Here is a 13,974-nt window from a genome sequence, read left to right as displayed (position 1 = left end):
GAGCTCTCTACTCTGGCCTGAGCCTGCTGGGTGACTCTTCTGGGACCCTCTTGTCCTTTCCATTCATCTGGGGCCATCTCGCCCTCCGTTTCCTGCTCCCCTGTTTCTCTCAGAACACAGCGTTTGATTGAGGTTGTCTTTGGGGCTGCTCTGCTCCCACTCACCTGCCCCTTGACACTTAGCCTCCCATCTCCCATGAGTCCCTGGGTTTGGAGGTGAGCATTCACGCTCCAGGGATTGTCTTCATCCACTCTAGTGACAGTCACCCCAGTAGCCTCCCATGCCTCCTGAGGGTGCCTTCCCTGAATGATGTCAGCAGAGCCACGCTGGGCAAAGCCCTGCACGAATGTGCTTCTGTGGGAGACTCGTGTGGGTACCCTGCTGTCCTGGGGTGTGTGCCTAGAACCATGTCAGTCTTGCAGGTGCCCAGGAGCCATGTAGGGTGTGTGCATTAGGGTCCCTACTTCTTGACACCCCTCACCCCCCAATGCCCTTCCCCCTCCCTAGCTGCCAGAGATCCCAGCCAGGGGCTGCCCCGCCCCCAGTCAGTCCCAGCTCCCTGGCTGCTCTGTTCGCCATATTTGGCCACATGCGCCCGCGGGGGCGGGGCAGGACTGACATCACCCAGGAGGGGGGCACGGCCTGGATGAGGGGGAGACAGCCAGAGACTTGGGGGAGGCCAGCAAGTTTCTTCAGAAGTTGGGCTGCCAGGGCCCCTGTGAAGTGGGCCTGGCTGTTCCATCGGAGGCTGAGGGCCCAGGGGTCCTATCTCAGGGTGGGTCCTCTGACCCTTCAGCTGGTCTGACAGCTCCTTGGCTGGCAGCGTCAGACAGATACCTGGGGAGGCAAGACCAGCAGCTGCTCCTCCAGTGTCCCCTCCCCCAGCTGACACACAGCCCCTTGCCCCATTCCTACTGTAGATGGATGGAGGATTGCGGACCTACACAGTTCTGTGGTGAGGAACAGGCCCAGGGCAGGGCGTCTGCCCCTGGCTGCCCACTACACAGACTTCTGGGGGTCCCAGAAGCCACTTCAGCTGAGGGGTCTCAGTGGCCTGGACCTTATTTTCCTATCCACATCGTGGGCTTCACTGCCTTTTTCCTGTCCACATGGTTAGGGTGTGGGCAGCAGGGTCTCTCTTCTCCCCATATTCCCTGTCTCCCTAGCCTCCATCCCTGCCACTAACCAGTAACTCTGTTCAAAACCCAGCTGTGTGTCTTTGGGGAAGTGGTTTGACTTCTCTGTTCCTTGGTTTTTCTCATGTAATAAGTAGGATTACAAAGAGTACCCTAGGGGCTGGAGAGATGGCTCAGTGGTTAAGAGCATTGCCTGCTCTTCCAAAGGTCCTGAGTTCAAATCCCAGCAACCACATGGTGGCTCACAACCATCTGTAAAGAGGTCTGGCGCCCTCTTCTGGCCTTCAGGCATACACACAGAATATTGTATACATAATAAATAAATAAATATTTAAAAAAAAAAAACAAAGAGTACCCTAGGGGCTGGAGAGATGGCTTAGCAGTAGAGAGCACTGGCTGCTCTTCCAGAGGACCTAGGTTCAATTCCCAGTACCCACACGGCAGCTCACAACTGTAACTCCAGCTCCAGCAAGATCCAACATTCTCACTCATGCTTGTAGGCAAAGCACCAGTGTGCATAAAATAGAATAAATTATTTTCAAAACAGTACCCCAAACGGTTACTATGAAGATTGGATGAGTCACCTGTCAAATCCCCAAACCACACCTGGCACACGGCAGGTGCCACTGTTAGAAATATTAAGTCTTGGCGCACACACCTTTAATCCCAGCACTCGGGAGGCAGAGGCAGGTGGATCTCTGAATTCGGGGCCAGCTTGGTCTACAGAGTTGAGTTCCAGAACAGGCGCCAAGGCTACAGAGAAACCCTGTCTCGAAAAACCGAAAGAAAAAAATTGAATCTAAACGTGATGCTTAGACCTGTGTGCGGTTGCATATATATGCCTGGTACCCTACCACCTGGGAGGCTGAGGCAGGTGGATGGCCAGCATGGCCAGCATGGGCTGCATAGTAAGATGCCCCTAACATAGACACGCAGAATGAACTCCAAGCTCAGCATTGTTCAGACCCTGCCATAGAGAGATCTGGTCTCCCAGTGTAGCTCTGGCTGTCCTTGGGACCTTAGAGAGAACCGCCTGCCTCTGCCTCCCGATGCCGACAGCAAAGGTGTGGGCCACCACACAGGCAGGCACTCTGTGTTCTTGCCTTCCCAGAGCAAAGCGCCCCAGGGCTGGAGGCCCTAAGAACTCTGACTTCAGGTTCCAATGTTCTGGGGTTGCAGGAGGCGTGAGGTGCGTCTGGGGCTGTGTTCTTGGGGACAGAGAGGGTGTGTGGAACACAGGTGCCGTCTGTCATGTGGGCCGGGACAGGCTTGCCTGTGGGTGGTGAGGAGGTATGGCAACAGGAAGTGGATTGAGGAGGTCCGGACAGGCAGAGCCAAGCTGCTGGTTGTACCTCCTCCTCGTTGGCCTCTGCCACTCGGGCCTGGCCACTCCCCGGGCAGCACCTGCCCCATGCTAAGGTCTTGTGGGGGATTCTCCTGAGTTACCTGTGGAGAAGCTGAGGGCAATCTCCTCCCACAGACAGCAGGTCTGCATGGGTGCTGGTGGGAGAGGGTCGTGAAGGCCTGGCTGGAGCTCTCACCTCTGCCCTGAGAGGGCTGCAGACACCAGTCCTAGCCTGATGCTCTCTGCCCGCCTGTGTAGAGACTGCCCAGATATGCAGGTGCCCTGTGGGGGCGGCCCTCACAGTCCAGCTGGACTTGGTTGCTGCACACAGCTGAGACTGACCTTGAACTCCTGCTCTAGCGGTCCAAGCTCTGAAGTCACTGGCTGCTGCTGCCTAGTTCTTTGTTTGAAGGCAGGGTCTCCCCATGTAGTCCAGATTAACCTTTAATATTTGCAGTCTGAGTCAGGCACTGGTGCACGCCTTTAATTCCAGCACTCGGGAAGCAGAGGCAGGTGGATCCCTGTGAGTTTGAGGCCAGCCTGGTCTAGTTCCAGGACAGACTCCAAAGCTACAAAGAAACCCGGTCTCAAAAAGAAAAAAAAAAAAAAAAAAAAAAATGCAGTCTGCCTGCCTTAGCCTTCTGAATGTTGGGTTTACAGGCAAACAGCATACCTGGCTCAAACTAGCAATCCTCCTGCCTCAGCCTCCCAAGTGTGTAATCACGGGGGTGCTGTACCTTTTGATGTATGTACTGTTGTAGGTGGTGGCAGGAGGAGATCTCGCTCCTTTATTAAAAATTAATTTCCCCCCCCGGGCAGTGGTGGTGCATGCCTTTAATCCCAGCACTTGGGAGGCAGAGGCAGGCAGATCTCTGTGAGTTCGAGACCAGCCTGGTCTACAAGAGCTAGTTCCAGGACAGGCTCCAAAAACCACAGAGAAACCCTGTCTCGAAAAAGCAAAAAAAAAAAAAAAATTATTTTTTCCCTGTGAGAGAGACAGACGGAGGGCTGGTGCATGTGGAGCTGAGAGTTCAGCCTCCAGGATTTGGTCTACCCTGCTACCGTGCGGGTCCCAGGAAGGGAGCTCAGGACATGAGGATTGACAGATTCTCTTGCCACCATCTTGTCGGGCCATCTCTGTCTTTGGGGGGGGGCAATGTATTACATAGCCCAGGCTGGCCCCAGCTGTGCTGTGTAGTAGAGGCAGCTGAATTCCCAATCCTCCTACCTCAGCCTCCCAAGTAATGGGATTACAGAGGTGAATGACCATACCAGCTACTATTGCTTTCTCAGTGTTTCAGCCTGGCATTTTTAGTGTGTGTGTGTGTGTGTGTGTGTATAAGAGAGAGCGCCTGCTAGGCAGTTGTTAGATGTCGGACATGGGTGCTGGGACATAGAGGGTCCTCCACTCTTAACATCTGAGCCATCTCTCCGAGGGACCATTTTGACTTTTTATAGGACCCAGGTTCAGAGAGGTAAAGTAACTCATCCAAGGCCATACACAGCTCTGAACAGGCTTAACCTCTAACCGCCTTCATCCAGCCTGGTGTTGGGGGGAGCATTGGAACAGCCACTGGGGTGACAAAACCCTGTCCTAACCCCCTTCATCTGCTCCTCTAGGCTCAGGCCTTCCAGGGGGCTCAGGCCCAGAGCCCAGAGCAACCAGCACAATAGCGTCCAACAGCTGGACTGCCAACAGCAGCCCCGGGGAGGCCCGGGAGGATGGGTCCGAAGGCCTGGACAAGGGGCTGGACAACGATGCCGAGGGAGTGTGGAGCCCGGACATCGAGCAGAGCTTCCAGGAGGCCCTGGCCATCTACCCGCCCTGCGGCCGGCGCAAGATCATCCTGTCAGATGAGGGCAAGATGTACGGTGAGTGCTGAGTGCGTGGGGCAGGCAGAGGTGGGCGTGGCCCCGCCCTTTGGCCCCGCCCCCTGCTCTCTGTCCCCTGCCAGACCGGTTGGTTGGGGGAGCCCTGGCCGCCTGCCTGGCGGGCGAGTCCGGGCGGGCTTGAGCTGCGTGTGTCTGGGGCCTCCTCCAGCTGTACCTCGCAAACAGGCCGGCAAACAGGCCGGCCGCAGCCCACACGCGCCCCGCCTCTCCCCAGCCCTGCCGGCTGGAGGTTTCGGGGTGACTCAGGGGGGCCAGGAAAACTGGGTCAGTCCAGCGAGCCTCTGAGAGGCTGTAGCCTAGTGAGGTAGCACCAGCCTCCCCCCGAATCTCAGCATCCAGGACTGAGGGGATACCATAGGAAGAAACAAAGATGGGAGCCCCACCCTCTGTATAGGCCGGTCCTTAATGCCTGAACCCCCTCTCGGGATAGGAAGATACTCTGGGGTGCTTCCATCGGGTGGCGCGGCCTGCCCACAGCGCACCCTCACCAATGGCAGCGCAGCCCCATGGGGTATTTTTAGACAAGGGGTTGGCGGGCAGGGAGGGGCAGTGGGGCCTGTTCTGTCATCACAGAGGAATTTGGGGAATGTGGCAGTTCTGGGGAGGACAGGAGGTTGGGGGGCTAAGTGCACACTCTGGATACTGACATATACCCTATGGCATGTATAGACAGCCCCCACCTTGGCATAGCCTGCTCCCCGAGAGGGTCTCCGAGGGTGCTGAGCAGAGCCCCTAACCCAAGACTGAGGCGAGCAGATACCGCCATATGGGTCATTGGCGTGAGGACCCAGGGACACACCTTGACCTAAGCTACTAGCATCAGACACACGCTAGAGGCCTCTAGCTCCTGTCTTCCTTCACCAGAGAAGGGACAGGGCTTGTTCAGGGTCTCCTGTGATCGGGATGAAGCCAGACTGAACTGCTCAAGACCCGGGCCAAGGGCTGAGACCCAACCCTCAACCCCAGCCTCTGAGCCTTGCTGGGAGCCACGGCCACACTACCTGTCAAGGTCCTCCTTTTTTCTGAGGGTCTTGCTCTCCTGCAAGTCCCGGGGGCAGCATGCCGGGGAGCCCTGAGGAAAGCGTGGTGAGGGTGGGGTGCCCAGGCTTGGGCTGGACCCTCCCTCTACCCGGTCCTCATTGGCTGTCTCTCCGACTAGGTCGAAATGAGCTGATTGCCCGCTACATCAAACTGAGGACTGGAAAGACCAGAACGAGAAAACAGGTAGAGAGATGGTCCTGGCCCCCTGCCACTCCCACCCATGGGTGTCTTGGGTTTAGGGACCACAGGTTAGCCACGGAAGATGGGCATGTGCCCAGTGGGGTGGAACGCAAAGGCTTGTGTAGTCTTGCTGGAGTAGGCACCCCAGAACTGCCTTTGGATTATGTGGGAGTTGGCCAGGGAGGGGACCCTGTCAGCAGATAGCAACCCCTACACCCCGCTTGTGTTAGCACAGACCACAAAGTGTGATGTAGTTCACACTATCCAGCCCCACTGTGACCATACAGCCGCTCAGAGCCTGTTCTGCGTGTCCTCCCATGTCTGTGACCATACAGCCGCTCAGAGCCCACTCTGTGTGTGTCTTCCCATGTCTGTGACCGTACAGCCGCTCAGAGCCCGCTCTGTGTGTCCTCCCATGTCTGTGACCATACAGCCGCTCAGAGCCCGCTGTGTGTGTCCTCCCATGTCTGTGACCGTACAGCCGCTCAGAGCCCACTCTGTGTGTGTCCTCCCATGTCTGTGACCGTACAGCCGCTCAGAGCCCGCTCTGCGTGTCCTCCCATGTCTGTGACCATACAGTCTCTCAGAGCCCGCTCTGCGTATCCTCCCCATATCTTCAGGGTCCTGTTGCTGTGATGAAGACCATAACCAAAAGCAACTTGGGAAGGAAAGGGTTGTTTGACCTTACACTTCCAAACAATGTCTGTCACTGAGAGAAGTCAGGGCAGGAGCCTAGAGGTAGAACTGAGGCAGAAGCCATGGAGGAGTGCTGCTCGCTGCTCCCTTAGACTACCCAGGACCACCTTCCCAGGGATGTCACTGTCCAGAGCGGGCTGGGCCCTCCCACATCAACCACGAAAATACACCACAGGCCAGTCTTGTGGGGGCATTTTCTCAGTTGAGGTTCCCTCTTCCCAAATGACTAGCTTGTATTCAAGTTGACATAAAACTAAGAAACTGGGGGAGTTTAGTGGCCCCTGTTGGGTCACTGATCTGATCTAGGAGGAGATAGAATCAAGATTGGCCACTGACTTAACAATGAGCCAGGAGCAGGTGGTACAGAGGAGGGAGAGAGGGAGCCCTCCCTGGTGGGGCATCCAAGAGTGGGGGCAGTTGTGAGGGATGGGGTCCTGCCCCTGCCAGGGCAGATCTGGGAGCCAGGAGGTGGAAGCCAGCTGCATCCACAGTGGTGGGAGTGGAGGAGCAGCGACAGCTGTGTGCGGCCAGGCTGAGGGGAGCGAGTTGGAGGAGAGGGGTCAACCAGACAAGCCCCTCCTCCCCTAACCCCATGCTGGGAAGGTGGAGGGAGCCCTAGGGTCCCCCCTTATCATGCATTTAGTAATTCCTGCCCTGGTCCCTGAATCATTCCTGGGTCCTCAGGACAGCTGGGGTCACTCTGGTCCCTGAGCTCACACACTTGGAGGGCCGCAAGAGCACTTTCCCCTCCATGGAGTGGCACACGCCTGTAATCTCAGCACTTTTAAGACTGAGGTGGAGGAGTTTCGTGTGTTTGAGGTTTCAGCCTAAGGCTCCATCTCAGTCCCCTCCCCCAGACAACACAGACTCTGAGGTCAAGCCCCCAGTTCCCATAGTCTGCCCTACCTGGGGCTAAGTGTGCTTCCCAGCCTGTTGCCTTGGCAACTGTCAATTGATTGACATATGGACACCTAGAGCAGCTAAGCGCATCCACTGTTGTTACTGTCACTGTGGTAAGCCATGCCCATATCCTCTGAAACCTCCTGGTCAGCCCTGGGAAGGGGCTGAGGGTTTGTAAGTTCAGACTGCGTCAAACCCAACCCGGTCACATGTTCTGCCTCGTTCTGACCCAACATGGCACCTACTCCTGGCTAGGCTGTCCACACAGGAAACCTAGCCATCTGGGGTGCCCATATCTCCAGTGGCACTCACTCTCATTGAACTCTGTAGCCCAGGCTGGTCTGGGACTCAGCTCCACCTACCTCTGCCTCCCAAGTGCTGGGATCCGAGGTGTGGACCACCATGCCTGGCACAATGCCTCCCTATTAACCAGACAACTTAACACCAAGCTGGGAGTAAGCTCCCTGTGACTTCCAGTTGTCAGAGCTGGCCCTACCTAGGAAAGTGGTCCCCACTTCAGGGTCTGAAGGAATCCTGGGAGAATACCTTTTGTGGATGAAGCCAGTGGTCTCCACAGTGCCTGGGCTTCTAGCTCTGTATCCAGCTGTGTGAGCCTGGATTCATAGTGAGCCTCTCTGGCTGTGATTGGGTCATCTGTAAGTCAGAGTTGCTGCAAATACCAAATGGGCTGGGCGTCCAAAGCTTGGTGGCCATCAGTATTGCCAGGACCGGAGCCAGCATCTGCTGGGACTCAGGGCAGGGACCTGCCGGAGGACAGTGGCTAAGGGGTGTTACTAGGGTTCTCTCTCTTTCCGAGACAGGGTTTCTTTGTAGCTTTGGAGCCTGTCCTGGAACTCACTCTGTAGACCAGTATGGCCTTGAACTCACAGAGATCCGCCTGCCTCTGCCTCTCCAGTGCTGGAATTGATTAAAGGCGTGCGCCACCACTGTTCAGCTAGTTACTAGGGTTCTCAAGTCCATAACAACAGCTTCTTTATGGGAATAAAAACTTCTGAAGAAAGTCCACCACAGCTGCTGCCATTGGCCATGGAACAGCGTTGATGACATGTGGGTCTCTAGTCCATTGTCTGTTCCTGGACTGTGCCAAGGGCTGTCATACAGGCTTGGGCCCTATTGGCCTAGGGTTAGCTCAACTTTACTATTAAGGGCCAGGGAGAGGGTTGCTGGGAAAGAAGTCCTTCCAGTAAGAACACCTACTGTGTGCTCCAGTCTGTCCACGGAAAGGCATGTCTGTGTGGCTCCTCTGAAGAAGCTGAGGGAGAAAGGCAGGGGAGGTCCAGGCTGAGAATCCGGGTAGGCAGGATGGTGGAGAGATTGCTAGCAGCTGTGGCAAGCCTTTAATCCCAGCAGCTGGGAGGCAGAGGCCAGTCCAATCTACAGGACAGACAAGGCTACAAAGTGAGACCCTGTCTCAAAAAGGGGGGCGGGCAGTGCTGGAGAGATGGCTCAGAGGTTAAGACCACTGGCTGCTCTTCCAGAGGTCCTAAGTTCAATTCCCAGCAACCACATGGTGACTCACAACCAGAGGTCCTAAGTTCAATTCCCAGCAACCACATGGTGACTCACAACCATCTATAGTGAGATCTGGTGCCCTCTTCTGGCTTGCAAGGATACATGCAGGCAGAACACTGTCTACATAATGAATAAATGAATCTTTAAAAAATAAAAGGCAGCTGTGGCTTCGGTACACATCTAATGCTGGGAGCCACAGAGCCAAAGCTCGCCTCAGGACCCCCTACTTCCTGAGTTAGGTGCAGCCCTCGTCTGCCTGAGCATAGAGCAGATCTTAGACTGGGGTTCTGCTCTGTGAACAGAGGGTGCATAGTGACAGTATCGATAGTCATGTACCCACTGAGATGCCTAAGTTCTCCCATTGGATCCTGGGCCCCCAGAGATGAGGGCTGGGTGCTCCCCCTCCCTGGCCATCCTGGCTGTGCCTCCTCACCACCTGTTTCCCTTTGTGGTGGGGCACACCTCCCCAGGTGTCCAGCCACATACAGGTTCTAGCTCGGAAGAAGGTTCGGGAATACCAGGTTGGCATCAAGGTACGTTGGGTGCCTGGCAGGGCCTCCAGCCCTTGCCGGGCCTCTCTCGCCCATTCTGCACGCTGCGCACCGCAGGCCTCTGCCTCGTCGGCTCTCCAGCCCACTCCGTCTCTCTGGCCTGAGCTCTTCTTGCCCCCTTCTCTCTCTGTCCTCTGCTCTCTCTCTCGTTCCCTACAGGGTCTCTAGACACTTGCAGGTTCTAGCCAGGAGGAGATCTCAGGAGACACGGCTCAGGCTGAAGGTATGGGCCCCTGCCACTTGGCCAGAACAGGGCTGAGGAACTGAGAGGGCCTGAGACACACAAGTGACAGTCGTTAGGTTCCGAAGCTCGGAGGAGTCCTGGGTGGTGACACTTTAACCCAACGCGCAGGCAGATCTGAGTTCTGGGACAGCCAGGGCTACACAGTGAGGCGCTTGTCTCAAAAACAAAACAAAACCAGGCTGTCAGGGTTCCCAGGCCACAGCCCCTGGTGACTGGACAGCAGGTGGCCAGCGTCCCAGAGCCACTCCAGCCTGCCTCTCCTCTGTCCCTGTCCTCTCTTCTCCTGACTGTTGCTTGCTAATGGCCTGGGAACTGAGGGAGGACATGAAAGGTGTTGGCGGGCAGCTCAGTCGAGGTGGAATGAGGGATCTGCCCTTCTCCCTGCTGCTAAGCCTCCCAAGCGCAGGTTCTGGGAGGGACAGACTCATGGTCCTTTTTTTCCTTCATCCTCCCTCGCCAGTGTACCCCCTGGCTGGCTAGCACTCCCTTCTCAGGGTGGGAAGAGTACCCAGCTGCCTCTTGGCTTCCTTGGGAGCTGGCAGCCAGGACACAGGGTGGGGGTGGGTTACAAGAAACCAAGTCCCTTCCTCCATAGAGCCCTGGTTTGTCTAATCCTCTGTCCCTTTCTCCTTCACAGGCCATGAACCTGGTAAGTGGCCCAGTGCCCGTGGGGAGGGCCTTAAGAGCACCTGGGTGACAACAGGGTAGCACAGGGGTGGCCTGCTCACTGGACATGCTTCAGTGTGGTGCCCAGCATAGAAACCAAATCAAAGCTGCGAATTATGAAGCTAATTCAGTTTCACAGACACGTCAGATAATCTGAGTCCAGGAGGAGCGTGCAGTGTCTGTGCACTTTTTTTTGTTTTTGGTTTTTCGAGACAGGGTTTCTCTATGGTTTTTTGGAGCCTGTCCTGGAACTAGCTCTTGTAGACCAGGCTGGTCTCGAACTCACAGAGATCTGCCTGCCCCTGCCTCCCAAATGCTGGGATTAAAGGCGTGCGCCACCACCGCCAGGCTGTGCAGACGCTCTGTGTGACATTCAGGCACCCTGCATTTCAGTGTGTGAGGGAATGCCCAGAGCCAAGTCCCTCAGGGACTGTAAGGGTCCACCGTACTGGGCATAGAATAAAGTAGTATTTCATACTGTGGGCTGTCCCCGGAAAGGATACAGACGCCAGGATACTGGGGCTCAGAGAGGGTAGACTACTGAATCCACAGCGGAGCTGGACCTCATGTGACCACTGTCCCCCCAGGACCAGGTCTCCAAGGACAAAGCACTCCAAAGCATGGCCTCCATGTCATCTGCCCAGATCGTCTCTGCCAGCGTCCTGCAGAACAAGTTCAGCCCACCCTCCCCTTTGCCCCAGGCTGTCTTCTCCACCTCCTCAAGGGTATGAGGGGGGGCTGGAGGCTGAGGGCTGCTGGGCTGGGGTGTGGCTAGGGTTCCGGAGTACTGAGACCCCGGCTTTGTCCACAGTTCTGGAGTAGTCCCCCTTTGCTAGGACAACAGCCTGGACCGTCTCAGGAGTGAGTACCGCCTGTGGCTTCCACACAAGCGCTTCCCTCCTTCCTGAGCCCTGTATTTGTTTCCAACTTGGGGAACCATAGTTAATCTCTGGTTACCACCAGTTAGGGAACAAAACTCGGGGTTCTCAGTTCGGAGAACATACTGACAGCCACAGTGAATAGCTTTTTAGGATGGGAGGGGAGTGTACCCACCAGCTGTGGGACGCAGCTGGGTGCCATCCGAATTAGAACGGGGCAGGCTAGCCTATGAGCATGCGCTTTGAGGCATCAGCTTGAGGGGATGTGGGGGAGGGGCTGGGCAGGTGAGGGGCTCAGGACCTCTGACCTGCCATATTCCTGACTGACCGCAGCATCAAGCCCTTTGCCCAGCCTGCCTACCCCGTCCAGCCTCCCCTGCCACCAACGCTCAACAGTAAGTGTCCCGCCAGGCCATCTAGCACCTGGTACCTCTTATGTCTGCCCTTCTGTTTGGGACCTGTGTGTACTTGGGTGGGTGGCAGCCATAGGGAGTTGGTTAAGTTTTTATTCCCTGGAAAGAAAGAAAGACACCAAAATCTTAACAGAATTCCACTCTCAGTAATGGCATCTTAGCTTTCTGTGTAAACACACATTAAAAACATCCAGTCACTAGTACTAGGCCCACCCCTTGGTGTGTAGGCTACGCACTGCACCCCCACCCCTCGGAGTGTAAAGCCCAATCCTGCTGTCCGCTGTGCCTGGGCAGATGAGCTACATCTTACTCTTTTAGGTTACGAGTCCCTGGCCCCGCTGCCCCCAGCCGCTGCCTCCTCTGCCTCTGCACCCGCGTGGCAGGACCGTACCATCGCCTCCTCTCGGCTACGCCTCCTGGAATATTCTGCCTTCATGGAGGTGCAACGGGACCCTGACACGGTAATGTGGGGATGGTGGGGAGACTGGCCTGTAACGGAGCATCCAGATCAGGGTCCTGGCGGTAGGGTCCTTGAGCCTGCAGGCTGACCCTGGTTCTGCCCTCCCCACAGTACAGCAAACACCTGTTTGTGCACATCGGCCAGACAAACCCTGCCTTCTCAGACCCACCCCTGGAGGCGGTGGATGTACGCCAGATCTATGACAAGTTCCCTGAGAAGAAGGGGGGGCTGAAGGAACTCTACGAGAAGGGGCCCCCTAATGCCTTCTTCCTTGTCAAGTTCTGGGTGAGGCTTCTTCTCCCAACCCAAGATGGGCACCTTGCCCAGCTCCCTGCTTCTGCTCTCCTGCATGACCAGCGGGCCCCTGGGCGGGACCTGCAGGCCTCTGGGTAGGTGGGGAAGCTGGAGGCTAGCCTCTGGTCTCTGCAGCACTTGGTGCCCTCTCCCCAGGCTGACCTCAACAGCACAGTGCAGGAGGGCCCCGGGGCCTTCTACGGGGTCAGCTCGCAGTACAGCTCGGCCGACAGCATGACGATCAGCGTGTCCACCAAGGTGTGCTCCTTCGGCAAACAAGTGGTAGAGAAAGTGGAGGTGAGCAGAGGCCTGGGGAGGTGGGGGACAGGCAGACAGGTCAGTGACGCCAGGTGACGCGACCGCCCCACTCCGCAGACTGAGTACGCCCGCCTGGAGAACGGCCGCTTCGTGTACCGCATCCACCGCTCGCCCATGTGCGAGTACATGATCAACTTCATCCACAAGCTGAAGCACCTGCCCGAGAAGTACATGATGAACAGCGTGCTGGAGAACTTCACCATCCTGCAGGTGCGCGCCGCCCCTGCTTGGCCGTCTGCCCGCCACTGCCCCTGCTCTACTGAGTCCAGTTCTCTCTTCCTCCCTGCCCCCACAGGTGGTCACAAGTCGGGACTCACAGGAGACCCTGCTCGTCATCGCTTTTGTCTTCGAAGTCTCCACCAGCGAGCATGGGGCACAGCACCATGTCTACAAGCTTGTCAAAGACTAGCGTCCCATTGACGTCCACCAGGATGCAAGACGGACTTTCTTCCACACACCTGCCTGCCTGGGCTCCCACGGTGTGGGTTGGGGGACTCACCCACCCATGGGCTTGAGGCTGGGACCCAGGCTGCCTCCTTGGCCCCGGCACACACGCTCCCTGCCACTGTTCTGCGCTTTACTGGAGAGAAGAGGGCTCCGTGGTGATGTGGCCTTCCTGGGCATTGACCCACAGATGACCGGGTCCCACCTGGCCTCAAGTGACATCAGAGTTGGGGGATGGAGGACACCTGCGGGCTTAGTGCCTGGTCTCTGGCTCCTAAGGGAGCCAAGAGCAGGTGAGGGTAGTAGAATGGAGACCAGAGAGGCAGCTTGCAAGGCTGCCCTGGTACAAGGTGTCAAGTTGGGGGCTGGGCTAAGAATGGCCCACACTTCTCGGTACCTTCTAGGTACCAGCCTGTTCCCAGGCCCCCCCGTGCAGTGAGCTTGGGTTTCCTGTATCAAAGTGCCAAGATGGAGGCTCACAGAGTGGGTGGAGCTGGAGCCTAAGTTCAGCTACCTCCCTAGAACAGGGCTGGCTACGGGGGTGGGGGCTGTGCTGGCCCAGAGCAAGCGGTACAGCTGGGCTGGAGGCTGGACAGCGTACCCACAGCTAGGCACCCCTTCAATGACAGGTGGCAGGGAACAGGAGGCTGGAACTTGAAGAGCCCTTGTCTCCTCCCCTCCCCTGCTTCCTCCACATCCAGGCCCCTGAGGGTCAACTGGCCTGTCCCCAGGTCACCTGGGTATTTATGAGTTTCAAATGAAGTACTGTGCCCCTCCTCATCCTGCCCGAGCTTCCTGAAGGTTTTCACCATTCACATACTGCTCAGGCCACCTCCAAACCCCACCTAGGTTTTATAACATGTATTATATGTATTTTTGTGTATTTTTAAATCCAGCTGTGATGGGCTATATCATAAATGGCTCAAGGCAGGGGCCCATGGCCTGGTTCCTGCTAAAACAATTAAAAAAGCTGTTGGGTCAG

At 56.6% G+C, this 13,974-nt stretch overlaps 1 protein-coding gene across 1 annotated transcript in view; it reads left to right on the top strand.

The window, feature by feature from the left end:
- Positions 1-13,974, top strand: part of Tead3 (TEA domain transcription factor 3) — a 20,281-nt gene extending 6,307 nt beyond the window's left edge. Inside the window, exons 4-15 of the mRNA XM_075978729.1 lie at positions 4,102-4,353; positions 5,534-5,598; positions 9,195-9,257; positions 10,157-10,168; positions 10,773-10,910; positions 10,997-11,046; positions 11,397-11,458; positions 11,795-11,937; positions 12,048-12,221; positions 12,387-12,527; positions 12,606-12,758; positions 12,844-13,974. Of these exons, the coding sequence (XP_075834844.1) occupies positions 4,102-4,353; positions 5,534-5,598; positions 9,195-9,257; positions 10,157-10,168; positions 10,773-10,910; positions 10,997-11,046; positions 11,397-11,458; positions 11,795-11,937; positions 12,048-12,221; positions 12,387-12,527; positions 12,606-12,758; positions 12,844-12,957 (1,367 nt within the window). The 3' untranslated portion in view covers positions 12,958-13,974. The remainder of the gene's footprint in view (positions 1-4,101; positions 4,354-5,533; positions 5,599-9,194; positions 9,258-10,156; positions 10,169-10,772; positions 10,911-10,996; positions 11,047-11,396; positions 11,459-11,794; positions 11,938-12,047; positions 12,222-12,386; positions 12,528-12,605; positions 12,759-12,843) is intronic.

This window comes from Microtus pennsylvanicus, chromosome 7 (assembly GCF_037038515.1).
Source record: "Microtus pennsylvanicus isolate mMicPen1 chromosome 7, mMicPen1.hap1, whole genome shotgun sequence".
In the NCBI taxonomy this organism is placed as follows: Eukaryota; Metazoa; Chordata; class Mammalia; order Rodentia; family Cricetidae; genus Microtus; species Microtus pennsylvanicus.
Note: the sequence above shows the minus strand (reverse complement) of the source record. Positions and strands in the feature narration are given on the sequence as shown.